Here is a 21607-nt window from a genome sequence, read left to right on the forward strand (position 1 = left end):
GAACTCCCTTCCTTCTTCCTGCATGTTTGTGTTATAAGTCTGTGAATGTTCTCATTTGTCCAGGTCATCGTTATCCCCAAAGCAATTTCAGTCAAAGGCAACTGGACTTATAACCAAGTCCAGTTGCCTTTGACTGAAATTGCTTTGGGGAGTTGTGTTATAATTGTCTCTTTTTGTTTACAGCAGAAGGTGTGCATGTGTTTGTGCAAACTTGCTACAGTATTCTTCAGAACGGCTCTGGGACGGGTTATTCCTGCCCTGGAGTATTTTCTCGGAGGCTCAGTTTTCTGCAGAAGTCACGGTAGTTGAACGAGTGAATATTTCCAATATTTACTTCTGAGCCGTTTTTTTTATCGGCTTAGAGAATCAGATGGGGGAGTGAGACACACAAGGGAAATTGAGTGTTTTTGCAGTCACAGATAAGTAGATGCAGACTAAACCCTGCTGTGCTTTGAGTTTCTAAACTTTTTTTGGGGACATTTTCACCTGCGGGGTGTATCCGGTTTGACAAGCTCCACCCAACTGGTGCTCACCAAGGTGAAAAATAATGTTTTTGAGCAACATCCTCCAGGAAGATCCCCTGCCTAAACTGGAGATCAGATCAAATATAAGTCTTTATGTAGTTGTGAAACGACAAATTTATGTCAATTTAGTGAAATAACTATAAATTAGGTCCATCGAGGCCCCTCACCTTCACTGCCCCCGTCCAGTTGAGGTGGTTCGGGCATTTGGTAAGGATGAACACTGGGCGCCTCCCTAGGGAGGTGTTCCAGGCACGTCCAGCTTGGAGGAGGCCTCGGGGAAGACCCAGGACCAAGTGGAGACCACTGGCCTGGGAACGCCTCAGGATCCCCCAGTTAGAGCTGGTTAATGTGGCCCAGGAAAGGGAAGTTTGGGGTCCCCTGCTAAAGCTGCTGCCCCTGCGACCCGACCCCAGATAAGAGGTTGAAGATGAGAAGAGATGAGACTATAAATTAAAATGTTATAATGTATTTGTAGTTATAAAGACTGCCTGCAGCAGCTGGTCGTCTCTCCATAGGTGTTCATTCTACCCTGAAACACTTCCAAGAATTCATCAAAAGACTTTTGTGACGAACAGTCAACAGTCCAGTTTTCTGCAGCGTACAGTGAAAAGGGTTCAGTTCCTCTTCCGCTGGTTTGCGTCATCGTCACCCAAATGAAGATGAAGTTTTCATTCACCTCAGCGTGGAAGAGGAAGGAAGAATGAAAAAAGAAACCCTGAGCAGATTGAGTTTGATGCTATTGTGGTCAAATTATAGGGAAGTGTTTCTCTCAGTGAGCGTCCTCCAACGTAACCAAACCACAGCAGGTTTGAGTTTACGGCTTCACTCTGACACGTCTGTGACTTCCTGATGACCTCAAAAGCTTCAGTAAAATGGGGTAATATCCCAGAAGGACATGATTAGTGATGCCTGTGCACAATCACAAGGAAGTTATGACACACTCGAGGGGTTTTGCAGTTTTCATACCGTGCCAACATTTCGACCTCATGTGGTTTTTGAAAATAATGATTTCAAGGATCAAAAAATGATAATGTATGAGCTAATTTTCCTTCTGTAATGTTTCATATTTCAGTTTTTCTATGTTTAGTACAAATTTTAAATGAATAAAAACCATTTCAGTCAGACTATCACATTTAATATACACAACATATACTGCTGTAGATGAAAAATCATTTTAAGTGGTGCGGATTTGAACTTTTATTACATGATGTGAAATGAATGAATTATTTATTTTCTAATAATCCGCCCATCTCAAGATGATACAGTTCAGATCCACAACCTTTCATAAAGATACTGTATGCAACTTCATGGACATGTGTATAAAATGACACAACTGTAAAAGGTTTTAGGGTTTGAATATTTATCTAGTTTTAATGTTCAATAAATGAAGTATTGAAACAAGCAGTGACAGTGAAAGGATGATTCTCTAACTTTAAACCAATGCAAAAAGTATTAAAGAGTCATTATTGATTTGTGAAGAGCAAACCTATTATTATTTATTAACATTAATATAACAGAACGTAATTTGTAGACTCTTTATAAAGGATGCACTCAAAGGAAATTGCTGGTTAAAATCTAAACACTGCTGTTTTTCTTGTATAAATGTACATACTGCATATGTATGCATCAATCACAACTACATCAATTGATACTTAATGAGCTCATTTTATTTTTCAACATAAATATAAATTATTAACTTCGCCAGTGTGTGTATGCTTTTGTTTCCATTTGGGCACAGTAATATAAATTATATTAAATAAAGTAATTGTGTGATTTTTATTTTATTTAATGAAAACATCGCTCACACAATGTGTACAACTCTCCTTTTGATTGATTTATTTTGTTAGTGAAACATGTGTTTGGTTCTTTGTATAAAAGAGCTAATGGAAGAAGTAATTCTGAGAATCAAGATTGACATTGAACAATTTGTACTAAATGTTTTATTTTCTAAACCAGCTCTATCAGTAATGATAATCTTTGACTGTGTTCACATCAGTGACATGAGCTGCAGTGTTAAAGGCTTAACCACCAGAGGACCCTCTTCACTGTGGTCATGAGTTCAGCAGCACCTCAGACCTGTAACGCCTCCACTTTATCTGTGACCATGGTGAACAGCGCTCTCTGTGGGTTTACTGGTGCATTACACAAGACCAGGAGGTTTATAAATTCCATCCACCCATCTTCAACTGCTTGTCCCTATCGGGGTTGCGGGGGGAGCCGATCCCAGCTGACATCGGGCGTGAGGCGGAGTACACCCTGAACAGGACGCCAGTCTATCACAGGCCACATAATAGAGACAAACAGAGACAGACAACCATTCACACCTACGGCCAATTTAGAGTCATCAATGAACCTAACACAAGCATGTCTTTGGACTGTGGGAGGAAGCTGGAGAACCCTGAGAAGTCTCATTTACATCACAAACACCTTCATGTCAGATCCTGTTTATGTTCCTGCTTCTGCCAATCCCATAAAAACCATTTAGTTGAAGCGTTCAGAAAAGACACATTGTTCTCTTTGTTCTCCAATTTTACATTAGAAAATAACATGCATGAAAGGAAATACACATCTATATACATTTTAGGATTATTTCCTTTTAATAAAACATATTGACTTATTAATGTAAGTCTCAGTGAATAGCCTTGTCTTCTTATTAGTTTAGAGTCAAAACCACAACCATCCATCTTCAACTGCTTGTCGCTTATCAATTAACCTTACACTTCCCACCACAGACTTTGGACTGGAGAACCTGGAGTAAACCCACGCAGACACAGGGAGCACATGCAAACTCCACACAGAAAGGCCCCAGCCCAGATTTGAACCAGGAACCCTCTTGCTGTTAGGCAACAGGTAACAGATTATGTATTTAGATCCTGTAGACACACAACAATTGAGCCTGGAAAGTCTGACTCTGCTGTTTGACATAACTACGGTACATGATAATAATACATAAAAAAAACATTTATTAGTTTCCAACAGGAAAAACAGTCAAATTCACCAAAACTATCACTTTAACCAAAACACACATTTAGGTTATTCTATGTATTCTTCTTTTCATAACCATAATAAGCAATGCAACATTTATTTTGGGGCCCCTGAAAGTTTTTAGATGGAATTAAAAAAAATAATGTTTTCCTTTAATTGATAGGAAAAGTGTAGACTAACAGGACAATTTAAATCATCATGATTTTTTTCTTAATTACTAAAATAGTTCATAGATTTTGTTCTAATCCAACAAATTGTATATAATTTTAAATACAGTTATCAGAATCCTGTTTGTTTAGTCAAGTTTGAGATTGATTTGGAGTGAAACACTTCTGACATGCACTTCAAATGAAGCCTTTTCTCTTGATTTAGCTTTGATATTTTGTTTAGGTGCAGATCATTTAACTGATTGCTTTGTTTTATGTGTTTTTAATATTTTTAATACACATCCAATATCTTTCTAATACATTCTTCTTGAGTTGTAGGCTATCAAATTGTTCCATGGCATTCATGATCTTGTGGGGCTGGAAAACAACTGAGATCTCTGGACAACAAGTTTCACTGTGGTCAGGAAGGTTACTCCTGGCCTCAGATGGAACGGGCTGCTGTGCTGTCAGGAGGAGGTGAAGGAGCAGTGCATGATGGGACAGAAGGGCTCATGGGCCCTGAGAGTGTCGGACAGCAGACGCTGCTCCTCAGACAAAGAATCCACCTGAAGACAGATCAAGAAGCAGAGATTTACTTTATTACTGTGATTATTTGATCATAGTTCCGTTTCTTTAATGCACTTCTGTGTCCTCTGCAAACCACACAGTTGGTAGCAGATGAAATTAAGATTTGTTGTGTAAAGTGCGGCGGTGGATGAACAGCAAACAAGAACGCGACGATGTGGGGTCTGGTCCCATCAGGGTGCAAATGAGATGATCGCATATTGTGAATACCTCTCTCTTTAACTTCCTGTTCCTCTGCTCCAGCAGCTCACAGGCCTGGAGGAGACGAGGGAAGAGGAGAAGAAAAGGAAGGAGACAGGAAGAGAGAACAGGAACAGGCAGAAGTGATGAATGAATGAAGGGTTTAAAGGGCCATTGTATCACTTTTAGTGCAGATATCCTTACCTAATGAGGAGCTTTTACACATCAAAAATGAAATGAACAATAGTTGTGTAATGTCTTCTATATTTTCAGAAGTTCTTATCTTTTTGTATTTTGGGTTTACAAACGTATATGTTCCAAAACACATTATTTTCTCATCCTGTCTGTCTGAATAGGGAACTCCTGAAAAGATCAGCATGCATCTGCACTCTCAGCGTCTTTGCATTATCATTGCATCTGGGGAATGACTGGAACTGAACTGTAGCAGCACTTTCTACCTATATATACTGTATATAATTTTGACATCACAATGGTACAGGAAGTCCTGCTGGCTCGTTTAAAGACACGGTTTCTGAATACGGGCTGTGTGCATTTCTCTGTGGGTTGAACATTTTGATTTTCACAGTATTTTTAAAACACCTCGACCTGCCTTAGAATTTAAAAAAAGACACAAAAATTAGCCCATTGAAGACAAACTATATCTCTCTTGAATACAACAAATTTATGAAAGTGTACCACCAACACCAACTCACACTGTCCATTTGTGTCCAAGTGCCCTGTGCTTTGGGGTTATTGCCCCCCCCCCCCCCCCCCCCCCCTAGGCCCAGGTCCGCTTGTACTCACAGTACTTGAAATGATCAGGGCTGTGGCGCGAATGCTTCTTGCTTATATGTCATCAACCCTCTGGGATTAAGTTTTGTCCTACTGTTTTGAACGTTTCTTCTGTCCAGATCTGCAGCAAACACTTCACCTCTGCATCAAACCACTGCAAACCATTCTGCTGCATATTTTTAAGAGTCTGTCATGGAGAACAGTACGGAACGTATATAAACAGATATCAGGACCGCCGTCGGCCTTGTGCTCATGCTCGTACATGTGCAAACGTGCTTTACAAAAGCCCACCTCTCCCAAGCGGGCCGTGTCTGGGCGCGGTACAGTTGTCCTCACACTGGTCACACGAACTAGACTTTAGCCGTGAAGCGTGCTCAAACAGCCATCTGAAGCAGTGAGGGTCAGAAAAGGGGTCCTCACTCTTGAGGTTCATACAACTGGTCCTCACAAAGGCAGAAGTACAAGCAGACACACACACACACACACACACACACACACACACACACACACACACACACACACACACACACACACACACACACACACACACACACACACACACACACACACACACACACACCTCATGCAGAAGGTCAGCTCTCTGAATTTGTCTTTTCCGGCTCTTCTGGGCTGAAACCCTGTTCTTCTCTCTCCTCTTCAGCCTCTTGCCTTCATCCTGTGAGCCCTTTGAAAACAAAAACACACACATTTCATATGGTAAACAGTTCAAATCTAAGTCTCCTATTCATTCAGTTACAAATTCACATTTTTGTAGTTTAACTTCCAGCAATCTGCTTTTAAATGAAACATTTGTATGCTTCATGGTAACCAGTTCCAATTTCATTTGGCAGCTATGCATAAGAGACAAAGTGTCCTTTCTCACACACAAAACCACCCAAACCCTCACATTTGCTAGCACGACCTTGACTTCTGACCTCCCTTTGTGATAAGGAACAGGTCCCTCCAGGGGGAAAAAAGCGTTTCCCTATAATGACAAGACTACGTAACAAGGCAGCATCAGTGTGATCTTACCTCACATCCTTCACAGAGGAGGTCATTCTTGCTAGTCTTCAGTTGAGACTGACAGGAAGAATCACAGTCTGACATCACGGACGTTTCAAAGGGTGCATTAAAAAACAGGGGGATATCCTGCAACACTGGCTCTTGTCACAACATAAAAAGTGTTAGTTGTGGACTGGGCATCGAGTCCAGTGAAGTTTCAAATAAACCAGAAAAAAAAAACGGTTGCGGTTTCACTTCAGCTCTCATTTCACTTTTCAATTTTGCTTAGAAGAAGCAGCGGGGAGAGTTCACATAAGTCATATGACTCAGGGGGGCCACTGGTGACCTGAGCATCTACGGACTGACAGAACACCGCGTTGAAAGCAAAGTATTTAGTGGATAAAGCTCTTTAATGTGAAATGAGCCCAGATTCAAATGTATGCAGTAACATCCACCTTGTGCCAACATGAGTCAATAAAAAGCATTTATGCAGTACTATTATCGGTGTATTGATATTTACCAGTGCTGTTTGTGAGTGTATGGTAGATCAGAGATAATATATATAAATATATAAATTAAATGAAAATAAAATGATGGCTTCGTGTAAGAGAATGTTTCGGTTTCAGTTTTGTGTGAAACAAGCAATTTGGAAGGATTTTGAGCATTATTTCCTGTGAATATTGCATCAGAAGTGAGATTTAATTAAGTTTTAGTTTTAATGTATCTCTCTATAGTTTTTTTTCCATCATTATTGTCCAATCATATATACTTAATATACTTTTCTTTTTGACAAATTCAGTGTTTTCTTCACCCTAATGCTTGGTCATTGTCCCATTAGATATTGCTCACTATGTTTATATCTTAGTTATTAATGCAAACTTTAATACATGGGTTCCCACTCTTTTTAAGAAATCATTTTCCAGGAGTTTTTCTTCAAAATAAAAGACGTTTGATCATAAACGACCATATAATGTACCAGCAGGCTTAGTGTTGACATATTGAACCCTGAACGTCGCAAAATAAAGACTTGACACTGACAAGATTGCTGCCGCTATAAACTTCCATATCGTATTTTTATCCTACCAACAGTTGAGTTTCAAACTAAATACACACCTAGATTTAAGTAAGTGATCAGAGTGAGGTAGTGTACTTCCAGGACATATGGTCATTTTAATACATTTCCATGAGTGGAAAACTTGTCCTTAAATGTCCAGGCTTTCCAGAATGCTTCGGATTACTCTGTATAAAGCAACTGTATATACTTTCACACCCCTTAATATCAAAGCATCACAACACCCAGTGAAGCTTTGGCGACCTCTAGTGGGAGTCGGGACCTCAATGTTTGGAACCAGTGCACTTGAGCACCAGATATGTATTAATGCACGGCCGAAAAATAGTCCCCAATAAATTACACTAGTTCCGCCTGTTTGACTCACATCTTCAGTAGGAACGAATGGGCTGCAGACTGTGTAGACAGGGGGAAAGTATTAAGAGACGGACTAACACGTTGTTAGTTTTGGTTATTTTATGGATTTTGTTGACAATAAGAAAAATACAGAATAAAATCAGCCTTATCCTTTAAAAAGGGTACAGGACAGACAAGGTGCACATTAAAAAAAACAAAAAAAAACCCCATTGCATTACCACTAAAGTCTGTACACGCCCTTAAAATCACCTGAAAGGAGTTGTACATGAAATACTGCCAAAAAAAAGATAAACATGGGTTGAGATTGCCCCAACATGGCTTTTTTTTTTTTACAATATGAACAGGACTACTTTATTTTCTCACAAATCCAGGTGATTGATGCAGGGACAAAAGTGCTCTGCAAAATCTTTCACTTTAAATGAAGACTTAACCAGACAGGGCGGGACTGATTGGATCCATCGGTGTCTGTGGTAATGATAGCAGGAAGTGTCACTCTGGCTTGTCCTCGCCCACAGGTTTCTTACTGGGAAGCACATAGCAGTGTGAGGCAGCCTCTTCCTCCACGGCTCTCTTGATTGGCTGCCTTTTCCTCGCGGGAGGCAGCGGAGTGGCGTCTGATTGTCCGTTAAAACCAAACACATCTCTGTGGATCTCCAGAGTGACTTGGCTCGGTTTCATGCTGAGGATCTCACAGAGGCCCTCGGCTTGTTTCTGCAGAGTGTTGATTGACTACAAAAAATGTAACAAAATACACTTTAATTAAGCATCCATAGATCCATGTTGTTGTGTTTGTGCGTGCGTGCGTGTGTGCATGTGTGTGTTACCTTTATGACCTGGATGGCCTGTTTCACCATCCCAGGAGCTGCTGCTGACAAGTCATTCATGATGCTCTCTGGTGAAACACACATAAGGACAGTGTTGTTACACTGGGTAAACGGTGTGTTCAGGTGAAAACCATCAAGTGGAACATCTAAATCGGAATGTTTTAGTTTTGTCTAACTGTTTTTGAATATTTCATCTGTCCAAATCTGCAGCAAACACTTCACCTCTGCATCAAACCACTGCAAACCATTCAGCGGCATAGTTTTAAGAGTCTGACGTGGGGAACAGACGTATATAAACAGACATAAAGACCGCTGTCCGCTTCCTGCTCATGCTCGTACATGTGCAAACGTGCTTTACAAAAGCCCACGCGGTGTACTGCTTTCACTGTACACTACGCAATGAAAATGAATGCCCATTTGCAAGGTTGGGAAGCAGTGATTTAGATGAATATAACAGTGTCGGCAGAACAAAGTCCTCACTGCGAGAACATTTTTCTGTTGATCTCAAACCCGTATTTTTGTCGTCAAGCATTTTTTCAATGTAAGAGAACACGAAAAACACGACAATTAAAAATGTGTGTAGACGTGATTAAAGGCAACAACAACCTTGATCAGGATCTTTGACGACTTCTAGGGGTTTGACTGCATGCTCATACAGCCCCTGAAAAACAAACAGCAGCAGAAGTGGACACATCAGTTGTGGATGCAGCATAGTTATTACGGTTTGTTTCAACAGGTGTTTTTCACCATCACCCAAATCGATTTCCTTTCATGGATAATTAAGTTAAACCTGTATTGATCAAAGGTGTTTATTCTACCTTTTACCTAAATATTAACTCAAATATGTGTTAATCCCAATGTATGTTTTTGAGCTATGACTGTGTAGTTTTCCTCCCACTCAGCTGTGTCTATTCTGTGAAACTCAGCTGTCGGTGTGTCTCTTGTCCAACACTGTCCATGCACATTCATGAGCCCTGAAAAAAGGCAAACCCACTGTGACACCCACCAGGAGTTTACGTTCAGCCTTGAGGGAGTGGACCACATGAGGCAGGATCTGTCTCGGGTAGGCACGGCGCCTCCTGGTGGTCTCAACGATGGTGTCATCTAGCAGGCTTTCCAGATGCAAAGCCTCGTCCTCCGCTGACGGGTGGAGGTAGAGAAGGAACAGAAACTGCAGTTTAGTAAATAGAGCTTTATTTCTATTATATTTAGATAATATGAACACATGTTGTTGATTATGGATGCAATGTTAACCTTAAGGTCTAATTTTATAGAGTATGAAGAGGTGAAATGAATCACCTTCAACATCAGGCGCCTCCACCCAAGGCTGTCCGTTCACCAACACGTTCTCCTGGACAGCAGCCTCAAAGTTCTGCACAGATAAAAAAGAAAATGCTTTTCACTACTGAACAGTTTCTACAAACACGACAAGTTCACACCAAACTACATGTGCATAATACGGCTGCAATACATTCTAAACTGTATCTTAAATAAATGCAAGTTTCTCAGTCTTCCTATTAATGATTTGTCTATTATTTTCTTGATTAATAATTTAGTCTATAAAATGATACAAACAGCGACTCCCCACTTCCTAAAGCTCAAAGTGAAGGCATCAAATGTCTTGTTTTGGGGCAATATGGCCAAAATATAGTACATAAATATGTTTGATTTCAAATTAAAATGACTATTTTTCAGTTTCAGAACGTTGCTCTGACTTTAATTTTTTTTAATTAGTTAGCTTTAACTGTTGCATCCATCACATTTAAGCCGAAATGACCAAGTGATCTCAAAGATTGTCAAATGTGTCTTTAATAGGGATTTCTTGGCGTTTATGAATGCTGACAGCTAAGCAAACGTTAAATCCACCATTTTTTTAAAAATGTCATTCCCTGGGCCAACGTTCAGCGGCCGCTAGATGTAAAAGATCAATCAGTGATATTCTGTCATTAACTTGGTAGTGAAATATATTTTTAAAATGTCCATTTTTAACTTTCTGGAACACCTCCTGACGTGTTGCTCTGACTTTAGCATGTTTACATAAAAGAGCAAGTCTCTTTATGTAGCTTTAACTGCTGTCCTACATTCAGAGTTGGTGTTTCATTCAAATAAACGGCTGCCTTCTATCACATTTAAGCCGAAATGACCAAATTATCTCATCAGATGTGACAACATAAAAAAGGTGTTTTCTCGGAGTGTATAAATGTCGACAGCTAGAGAAACAGGATGTTTGTAGTGGGGTTTGGTGCAGCATTGCCTCGGACTCACCGCCAGCAGCTCCTGCAGTAAAACTCTCTTCGTCTCCTCCTCAACCGTCTGTCCGTCGAGAACCGTCTTCAAAATGTCTCCGTACTTTTGTATCTGCTCCGCTACTTGTTTCTTTGACGTTAACTGCACTCTGTACTCCTGATTTGTTTCACTACTCGGTAAAGATTCACTCTCTACGGGCTCCATCTTTACCGCCAACTTTGTTTATATATTCTGACACAAACCGGAATTGAATGCTCGAAACTTCCGGGTGCGTCGGCCAATATTACCCCCGGAGTCCTGTAGCATCATAGGTGAGTTCCGCCTCGCTGTTAGCTGTGTTTACAGAGACAAAAATCGGCAAATATCGCAGTTTTTAGATATAATTTCCGCTCAAAGCTGTTATTATATTTTGTATATCTTATTTCAATGGAGTATGGCTTCGTTGACTGTCACTGTCATATATCAGCCCGCGAGTTTGAAGAGGTAAGTACTATGTTACATCCGGTGTAGACTGCTTGAAAGTAAATAATACACTGTCACTGCCACTCACACATTTTCATATTCAATAATAAAATATATGTGTATACACTACATGTTTTAACTTAATACACACTGTGTTATCATTCACAGTCTTAAATTCTTAAAAGTTTTTGTTTATCTAATTTCTGTCCTCAGTGCAAACTTTTGTTGTTGTCTTTGCAGGACCTGGAGGACGTGATCCAGAGGTCCACAGAGGTCAGTTATGAGCGCATATGTTCCAGACAATGGAACTGAATCACAAAATAACATACATAGGAACATTACATAAGAGGTGTGTGTGTGTGTGTGTGTGTGTGTGTGTGTGTGTGTGTGTGTGTGTGTGTGTGTGTGTGTGTGTGTGTGTGTGTGTGTGTGTGTGTGTGTGTGTGTGTGTGTGTGTGTGTGTGTGTGTGTGTGTGTGTGTGTGTGTGTGTGTGTGTGTGTGTGTAGGCCGATGTAAAGACTCTAGTTGCAGTCACAGAAGAAGTCAGAGAGTTCGACATAGTTCTCCAGCTGCAAGAACGGTCTGTATGTCTTCAGTGTTACGTAATCAGTCCAAGGACATGCATAGTGTCTTATAAACTATATATAGTGTGATTTAATATAGACTGATGCAGTAAATGCACAGAGAAAAAACAAAGGGAAAAACACTGGCTGCAATTTATTTAATCTTACAGCACAATGATTTTAACAAAAATGAGGGCAAAATATGACACTATTGGAATAAAATCGTGGGGCAGAGTTACAAACTATAAATTTGTATAATTTAAAAACACCAAGGACATAATGAATAAAATGTTCTGCAGAATATGTGTTTAAATTATAATATGTGTAAATTTAAATATGCAAGTTTGGGTATAATGCATGTAATCCTTTGTCCCATATATATATTATTTGAACTCAGTTTCTATTTTCTGTAAATTTAGAACGCGTATCATATGTTTTGCATATTAACTCATATTATCTAAGCTAACGGCACATGTCCAATCAACATGCTTCATTTAAAAGTATATTGTGTCACTAAGTGAAGTGCAGAATTGTGTAACTTGCTCACAAAAGTCACAGTTGCACAATGTAAAGAATCCCATATCCCATACAGCTGCTCTCAGCTGGACGGCATTATATTTATTATTCAGGGTGTGACCGTTGAATCCTCTTCTCACAGTTATCCAGATCTGGTGGCTCCGTGTTTCGGCGTCCATCCGCTGCAGGGTGGCGGCGAGGGCCCCGGGCAGCGCAGCGTGAAGCCTAGGGTAGGAAAAACAGTGTGCACCTCATTCATCTTTTTGGATTATTTTTATTGAATTGATCCTGAGAGTAACTGTATCCAGTCCGCTCAGCGGTGAGGAAAACAGGAACAGAGGGAGGGAGGGAGTGTTCCTGAGCCCTCTGGAGGAGATGAAGGCTTATTTGTTTTTTCTATTATAAGCACAGAAATGTATACACCAGTTCTTATTAGTAGTTTGAATATTACCACATAAACCATGGGTTTTCATGTTGTTGGAACAAGGAGTTCTTCCCCACAAAGACAACATTCTATCTTCTCAGTTGAATGATCCATTTGTGCACAATTTTTCAGCATCTGAAATTTAATCATTTCCAATTTCTTGATACTGTGTTGAAGCAGGTCAGCCGAGCCAGGATTAACCCTGGTGTTGGTACTTCTGACTGATGGAGCGACCAACAGAAAACTGTTAGACAGTCCATTAGAACCTCAAACATTTGTTGGACTTTAGAAGCACAAAGCAGAGAGAAGCTCACCAAATATCTCCGTCATTTTAGAAGGGAAGCTGGTTTTTGTCCCTCCTTGCATCCTTGTGCTGCAGCAAGAAGCTGCATTTTTCTTCAAACAGAAAAACCTTGTGCAGAGAGCGGGGAGAAAGTGTGAACAAGATCCAAACAAGCTACCGTGTACCATGAGCTCCAGAAAGTAACAAAACTAAATTAATAGATAGAAAGTTAAACGGATAGTTCAGATATTTTTTTGAAGCGTTGTATTGCTGTATTTATCCATAGTCAGTGTAATAACTACAGTCAATGGAGGTCGGCGTGCCGTCAATTTGTAGAAGCAGACAGGAGTACTGACACTGAAGCTAAACAATGTACCACTATGGGACTAAATCACAAACAAAACATTTTGAATCATGTTTGAATTAAACAAAATCTGAATGAATGATATTGTTTCCACAGGAGCTGGATGCTGCTCTGCCTCAGTTCTATAAACACAGAGAACGCCTCGTCGCTATTGGAGAGGTAGACTGCTCACACACACACACACACACACACACACACACACACACACACACACACACACACACACACACACACACACACACACACACACACACACACACACACACACACACACACACACACACACACACACACACACACACACACACACACACACACTCACACACACACAACAAATCCCAACTTGAATGTGACTTCTGGTAATGTAAAGCAGATTAAGCTTGTTAAAACTCCCAACTGACCTCCTAATCTCCCTTGTGAGGGAAATGAGCACTCAGTCACAATCTTTCTCAAACAATATCATAGGAATGTGTGTGTGTTTGTCAGAACAGGGCTAAGTCAACGGTCCAAGGCTGTAGGCTGTAGGCTCCATAACTGTTATTTTTTATGGGTTGAAAGCATGCCTCTGCTGCAAAGAGCACATTTTAGTTCGTCTATGAGTCCATAATCCCTGGCTTTTGCACTGTGTTTATTTGTATGCACTAAATCACCAATTCATTTAAACTGCAAACCTGCTTGGTAATTGGTCTTGAAGACAGCACTAGGCAGTCATTGGATTGCTACACATTTGTAATGTTTAGGCCTTTTTAAGACTAAAAGATTCCATTTGACTTTGACCATTAATGAAATGTGTGTAAGTGTGACAGTAATATTGTTGTCCACTTGTTTCCAGATCGGTTTAGACTTCACGCCGTGGTGCGCTCCCACTCTGCAGGACAGAGACGACCAGATGAAGGTCTTCATTAAGCAGCTAAATGTCGCCAAGGAGCTGGACCTGCCTGTGTGAGCACAGTAGAATAAAATAATATAGTTCCACCCTACCTTGATGACAATGTATCACATTAGGTTAGAATACAAATTGTTTCAGTCTTAAACCCACTTTGGTTGCAGCTTGTAGATGTTTTTGTGTGTGTGGAATGTTCATTTCCTATTATATTATTTGGATTAATCAGCACACTAGACAATTAAACTTTGTATTGGTGGAAAGGATGAGCATGTGTAAGAGCAGTGTCTGCAGTCGTCTCCACGTTCAGCACTTGGTTCAGTTTAGTCAAATTCATGGCAGCGTTGAGTCCCAGCATGCAGCTGCACTGTTTCCTCTGCAGGCTCACTCAGCAAGTTGAACACAGGCTACAGCTGCATGTTTCCACCTCTATTCTATTGATTGGTTTGACTTCATATGAACCTGGTTCACACGTAAACAGTGGTGCCAACACTCAGCAAACTTATTTTCATTGTAGTAAGGGATCATACGAACATGATATAATAATAACACAGTACATTCAAATGTATACTTTATATATAAATCACAAATTACATGTCAAAAAAGTCCACCAATGTTCTACTTTTCTCTCTGAATGTGAAATAAATAAGTGATGATGATGACTTGATGTAGTTTTCTGCACAGGAATATCCACTCAAGATCAGCTGCTAAGGTCACCATAGCGACCATGAGGGAACAAGGTGGCCGCCCCGCTTCATTTTGTACATTTACACGACTGCAGCGAAGGCGACATCTGGAGGTCACGACTTTCTGATTTTCCGTCAGGTATCAGTCGAGCCCTGCTTCATAACTTTGCCGGGAAGCCGTCGACAGCTCTGGAAGGTGTGAAGGCCGGTTACCTCTTCTCCTTTCCACCTGCTGTCTGCAGGAACCATCAGGTAGGTGCAAGTTTAGTGTACACTCAGAAACAGATTCACAAGCCATGAGGGCAGACAAACTGAACATTTTTAGCCTTGTGATCTTCCATCATCAGCACTAGAATCAAGTTTATGGTTAGGTGTACCTTTTTATAAGATTTATCATATATGTAGGGTCAGGGAATTTACTGCATGTTTAAGCCAAATACGTTCTTATGTGCATATGTACCACATTTGTGCATTCTTCATCAAAACACCCTTTGATCTCATGTGCACATGCTAAATCCATAAAACTTAAACTGAACTTTGGCTCATCTGCAGCCATATAAGATGTACAGATGGGTGAAAAAAAACAGACCAGACTTATATAATCCGAGCTACTGAGCAGTACTATAGGAGAGAACAGGAGAATGGCAGCATGAAAATTACATTTTTATCATAAGTTATATCAATCAGTGTCACCAGCCGGACAGTTTTTTGGCTAAACTCTATCAAACTTTCTGTTTGACCTACAAATATAAATGATGGTGTAATGTTTAGAGTTAATTTAATGGTGTTAAACAAAAGTCTATCTTCTTATCTTTGTAACTATATATGGTTTTAAGGGCCTCATTTATCTTTGTGTTAACAAGAGTCATCAAAAGGACGCTAACCTCCTCTCTGCTCCTCTCTGCACCCTGACCTCATCGGCGTAAACACTGGGAGCTGCTGGTCGTCCACATTAACATCAATGCTGTCAAAACATCCAGGACCGTATTTCAGTTCATGCTTTAACAGCTCCAAAATATACCGTAAAGTCTTCTGAAGTTACATTTTTTATGTAAACCACCACCTGAGCCGCTCAGGCTGAGCGTCGTTCTTACTGCTTTCTCTCATCAACGTCACTTTCATATAATAATTTGACATGTAAATGTCCATGTACAAATATGAAATTTCACTTGTAGATTCTTCGAAATGTGTAAATTTGTAAAAATCTACTAGCACTTCGGTGGTGATCACCCAGTAAAAGCACCACGAAAAGACCGGAAACTGCGGCAGACCAGATCCGTCCCGATAGGGATAATACCAGCGAACGGCGTCCGACTGGAGATACAGTGACATTAGTCTTAGTAACTAAGTTGCACCAGTGCGTTATAATGAGTTAAATTTAGATCTAATTGTTATATGTTTTTGTCTGAAACTGCTTTACTTGTGCTGCTGCCTGCCTTGGTCAGGATCTCATCTTAATCTCAACAATTTTTTTCCTGGTTAAATAAATAACAGTCACATTTTAATTCCACCATACAGAGAGATAAACTCATCAAGCAGATCCCGCTGGAACACATCTGTCTGGAAACTGACTCTCCAGCACTGGGGCTGGACAAGCACGTGAGTTTCAAACGATCATCATTAAAGGCTGCATCTCCTCTGCAGTTGTTTTCATCCCTTTCTCGTCTCTGCCTGTGTCCCAGGTGAGGAACGAGCCCTGTAACATTGCTCTTTCCTGCCGGTACATCGCCGCTGTCAAAGGTCTGTCGCCACAAACTGTTCAGCTCGTCACGGCACAAAATGCACACAGACTTTTCCCCAAGATTAAAAGGAGTTAACACCCACATCTAGTAGAAAAGTTTCTGAAATGTACAGTTTGGCCCGAGGGTGGCGCCAGAGGCAGGTTTAATCAGAAAGGATTCATTCTCTGTTCAGAAAGTCAGTTTAGCATAAAGTAATACAGGAACGAGTCCTGAAACCCAGAAGTTAGTTCGCATTTTTGCACTTTTTGAATCTTAGCATTTTTGAATCTTGAAGCTTGCACATGTCTTAAAAAAGAGGTCGTTGATTACAAGAAGCTAAACATTAGCTGCTTACTTTTGGCGATTGAATTTTATGCTTCAAACTTCATAAAAGGGGAGTTCATTTTCTGAAGATTATTTTGCTGAACAAAAACATGTATCATAAACTGTTTTTGCCACAGAGCTTATTTATTTTGCAATAATCTAAAATCCAAAAGGGAAAATCTTGTTGACTTTTTGTCGAGGGGAAACCAGGGCGATGCTAACTTCTGGGTCGGACTACAAAAGTACATCATCCCTGCAGCTCTTTGTTGGCATTTAGGCTGTGATTTGTTAAGCTCAACTGCTCAGCCGTGTTATGAGCTAGCATGCTAACAAACATTTGACATTATTTGACATGTTTGCATGCTATATTCAGCTTAATGGACAGCTAGGGATGACTACTTGTAATTGGTTTTGCGTTATTTCAGCAAACAAAGTGTTACACAAGTAGAGCATCTGCAATTCAAAAGTCATTATTAATTCATCCAGAACATGGACGGCTGCCATACTGTTAGAAATAGTTCATTCTGGAACAAAGTTCTGGTCCAACAGGCCAACTTTAATTCAGGTTTCACAGGCAGAAAAAAAAAAAACTGTTGATTTTTTAGAGACAGGCAGAAACACTTCTTTAAAGCAACAATAATACTCATGACAAGTGAATGATTAATGTATATTGTATTATTCTGTTTTCTGTTTATGGAAAATAAAAAACAGAATGTTGTGTTCAGGTCCCACGTGTAATTGCTGTTTTAGTTTGTGGGGGCTCGTCTGGCTGCAGTCGTCTACACCAGGTGTGAATTATCTGGAGGAGGAGAAAAGACCCATTACTGTACGGATAGGGGCTCATAGTGTCGTTACAGTCTGATCACATGAACCACTGTGACCAGAATAATCAGAAATGATTTCAATGTATTAAATAACATCACTGGAGATATGGAAATTTGCAAGGATTGGAGACCGCCACACTCCAGGCCCAGATATTAATTATAAAATGAATTATAGAAACTGACAGTTTGCAATAACACACACACACACACACACACACACACACACACACACACACACACACACACACACACACACACACACACTATACCCTCCTGTAGAGACATTAGTATTTCAGTCAACCCTCCAAACAAGCCTTCTTACAGCTCTCTTCAAAGTGCCTTCTCTCCGGGAGCTTGGAGGGGGGCGGCGGCCGCTCCCTGCAGCCTGCCCTGCGCTGCTGTGGTCTGGCGGTCAGAGCGGTGAGGAGGACCGGGCTGGTCCGCAGGTGCGTCCGGTAATGTCTCCTCTCGGCCCTCTCCCAGGACTGCTGGGGCTTCATCTCCACCTGACACCACGTCTCCCTCCGAAGGTTCAGCTCTAGCAGAGCTCTTCGCTCTTCAGATCCGGACATGTTGCCTATTTTGTTTTGGGTGTATTTTTTTCTTTCCTGTTCTAGATTATCCAAAGTGGAGTCTAGTTTGTGATGATACCGTTTCCATGGCAACATGTAACCTGAACAAGAAGCTTGTGTCTGTGCGTTCTACAAGATCTTTTCTGTTTGGAAGGATGAGTTACTCTGTCGAGTGTTTTAAAACACATACCAGAGGTTGCTGTCTTTTCAAAAGTTGGAGTTTCAAGATATATTTTTATTCCCCCTCTTTTGATACTGAAGGTCACTGGAACAATAGCCTACGCCTTCAAAAGGCATGACTCTATTACTTATTTAAATACAGACTTTAGACCAGATGGACCCAAACTTATCCTTGGGATGTCTCATAGGCCATGATATGATATATGATCAAACTCTGATGTATCCAACACAAAATATTTTGTGACAGCATCTTTCTTAACAGTTGGAAATCTGTTGAAAAACACATTAATATGGTTTCTTTTAGGTGAAACGTTTACCTGCTGGAAAACAGATGTTACAGTGTTTACATTACTGTCCAACATTACAGAGTCTCTTAGGGTAAAAACACAAAGACATTTCAGACAGGATTCATTACATCATCCACTGAGAGCCGATTATTATTTTTCCTCTTGGTACCTGAAAACAAAGACAGAGTGAGAGCTCACTTCTCTGTCCCAGCTCCTCTCAAACCACAGCAACACTGCAGTCAGAGTTCATTCGATCCTCCTGAGAAAGACCTACATACAGACAACAGAGGGATTCCAAGTGATACCGAAAAGTATATTTATTGAAGCCTCAGTGGAATGTAACGCTACAGATAACTTGGTTACTCTCTCTCTGCACTTACTATCAAGTGTCTGCCATTTAATCCGATTGAAATATTTACACCAGCCTTATAATTAATAGCACTGTGGTCACTTTAACTCATTGTTTTTATCCAGTGAGGCACTGTTGCACTTGGTTTGTTTGTTTGTTTGTTTGTTGTATAATTGATGTTAATTGTTTTGCTGTAAAATTTTATTTTTTGCTGCTGGCTGCACCGCAAATTGCTCCCCGGGGACAATAAAGATCTCTTGACTTGACTCGACTTGAGCCTTTCGTTGCAGGTTTTTAGTGTCATACCTTGGGCTTTTTATTCAGATTTTTGGAACCAACCTCTGCAGAATATAAAAATAAATACATTGAAAGACATTTACTAATAAGAAAAATAGCCCATTTATGGACTGCATTGGTTATCGCTGTAAACAATCTGTAAGGAAACAGGACAAGGTTTTTGGAACTGGAAGCATTCTGGTTTCCATTTGTAGTCCGTTTGTATTCCGATAGTATTGAACAATCACGTTTGAGTGGACTTTGGTTTTAAGTCTATATGGAGAACTAAAGAGGAGGACCGCTTTGGCTGTAAATTAGATCTCAGAACCCTTTGGCTATCTCACGATGACTTTTTAGTAGCCTTTGAATTTAATCATCTGCGTTCATATGCAGATATCTGTTTATAGAGACGTCGTCTCAAATCTCAAGTTGCTGATAGAACCCAGAGTACATGAAGAAGTCTTGGCGTGTGTTATCTGTTATTGCTATCTGCAGTGGCCATATTTTACTACCTGTTGAGACGAGGAAATACAACTGAAAATTTAGTTCAGTAACTTCTCCCCTACAACATTTACTTTTTTGATGTATGTTACCAGCCACTCAATAAGATATCATTTTTTTTTGGCTGGTGAGTGAAGCAAATCTACTTACCAATGGCATATTTTACCAGCATTTGGCTGGTAAATTCAATTCAAGTCAATTTCAATTCAATTTTATTTACAGTGCCAAATCATAACAAAAGTTATCTCAGGACACTTTACAGAGTAGGTAAAGATCACACTCTATGACTTATTTATGATTTACATAGACCCAACAGTTCCCCCGTAGAGTACGGTGGCAACAAAAACCTTCCCTATAACAGGCAGGAACGTCAGACAGACCCAGCTCTGTGGAGGACGGACATCAGTCTGCACCGGTTGGGGAGGAAGAAAAGCAACAACGTAGCTGAGGGCTTGTAAGCCCTAGCTGTAAGCTTTATCAAAAAGGAAAGTTTTAAGTTTACTCTTAAATATGGGGACAGTGTCTGTGTTCTGAATAACACTTGGGAGTTGGTTCGACAGGAGAGGAGCTTGGTAGCTGAAGGCTCTGCCTCCCATTCTACTTTTGGAGACTCTAGGAACGACGAGTAGCCCTGCATTCTCAGAGCGCAGCGATCTAGTCGGGTAATACGGTACTATGAGCTCTATAAGATACGATGGAGCCTGACCAATAAGAGCTTTGTAGGTAAGGAGAAGGATTTTAAATTCTATTCTAGATTTTACAGGTAGCCAGTGCAAAGAAGCTAATACAGGAGAAATATGTTCTCTTTGATTTGTTTTAGTCAGTACTCGAGCTGCAGCATTTTGGACCAACTGGAAACTAAATGGTGCTAATGTAATGCTCTGGTGACAGTAGAGAACAGTTCTCACCCCTCAGTGATGTTGGGTGTGGTGCGACACATGCAACTTTCAACAAGACCGGCCAATGAAATGCTGTTTCCCAGTCTGATATTAAGTTAGTCTTTATCATATGCGCACATATCGATGCAACAGTGAAATCTGTGTACAAGCATGAATTTCTGTGGATCAGAATTCCACCTGCAGCCTGTAACCTGCTGCAGTGCAGTCCCACTGGGTCAAACAGTGATTAGGATTAGAGCAGATAAGGGTGTGAGCACATGGGCGGGCTAATTGGAGTATAAGAACCAACAGCAACATTACGGTCTTGAATGAGACATGTGATACGTTGTTTAAATGCCTTTTCCAGTTCTCTGAATACTGTATACACATGGTCTGTGGTGGCCGCAGCCTTTTAGCGATATCGCCAACTCTTTTCACCTCGGCCATGCTTAAAACTGTTGTTGCAATATTACAGGATTTCTTTTTGGAAATTACAGTCTGTTTTTTTATGCCCAAATTGAAAATGTGCATCAAATCGGGTGAATGGGAAGGAAACTAATGCTATGGGAGGGGGAATGTTCTAAGTGTATGGGCTCATTTTAGTGTTTTAGAACTAACGACACTACAATAGAATAGCACCCATTTTGGAATAAAACAATTAAAAGAAACAAACATCAGTCAACCATTCATTGTCTATGGAGCATCTCTAGACTTTATACTTGATGACATCACAAGTCTGAGCCTCTGGTTTCTGGCTTTAAGAGAGAGAGGAGCTCACGTTCACAAAGGTTCCCCTTTAAGG

General features: G+C 40.4%; 3 protein-coding genes across 3 annotated transcripts; 1 reads left to right on the forward strand and 2 right to left on the reverse strand.

The window, feature by feature from the left end:
• Positions 1 to 4122: 4122 nt before the first annotated feature.
• batf3 (basic leucine zipper transcription factor, ATF-like 3) lies at positions 4123 to 6319 on the reverse strand (the record flags this gene model as incomplete). The annotated part of the gene is made up of 4 exons (XM_083934541.1): positions 4123 to 4221; positions 4451 to 4495; positions 5793 to 5897; positions 6245 to 6319. 4 exons carry the CDS (start codon positions 6317 to 6319, stop codon positions 4123 to 4125), a joined length of 324 nt encoding a protein of 107 aa, XP_083790667.1.
• Positions 6320 to 7850: 1531 nt separating this feature from the next.
• On the reverse strand, positions 7851 to 10915 carry nsl1 (NSL1 component of MIS12 kinetochore complex; the record flags this gene model as incomplete). The annotated part of the gene is made up of 6 exons (XM_083934280.1): positions 7851 to 8369; positions 8465 to 8532; positions 9071 to 9125; positions 9471 to 9604; positions 9764 to 9836; positions 10730 to 10915. The coding sequence occupies 6 exons, from the start codon at positions 10913 to 10915 to the stop codon at positions 8130 to 8132; spliced, it is 756 nt and encodes a 251-aa protein (XP_083790406.1). The 3' UTR covers positions 7851 to 8129.
• A 144-nt stretch (positions 10916 to 11059) lies between these two features.
• tatdn3 (TatD DNase domain containing 3) lies at positions 11060 to 17772 on the forward strand. The gene is made up of 10 exons (XM_083933657.1): positions 11060 to 11194; positions 11414 to 11446; positions 11681 to 11754; positions 12396 to 12483; positions 13421 to 13483; positions 14157 to 14266; positions 14892 to 14947; positions 15033 to 15145; positions 16412 to 16492; positions 16576 to 17772. Exons 1-10 carry the CDS (start codon positions 11138 to 11140, stop codon positions 16708 to 16710), a joined length of 810 nt encoding a protein of 269 aa, XP_083789783.1. The 5' UTR covers positions 11060 to 11137; the 3' UTR covers positions 16711 to 17772.
• Positions 17773 to 21607: the final 3835 nt, after the last annotated feature.

This window comes from Echiichthys vipera (assembly GCF_963691815.1).
Source record: "Echiichthys vipera genome assembly, chromosome: 19".
Classification (NCBI taxonomy): Eukaryota; Metazoa; Chordata; class Actinopteri; order Perciformes; family Trachinidae; genus Echiichthys; species Echiichthys vipera.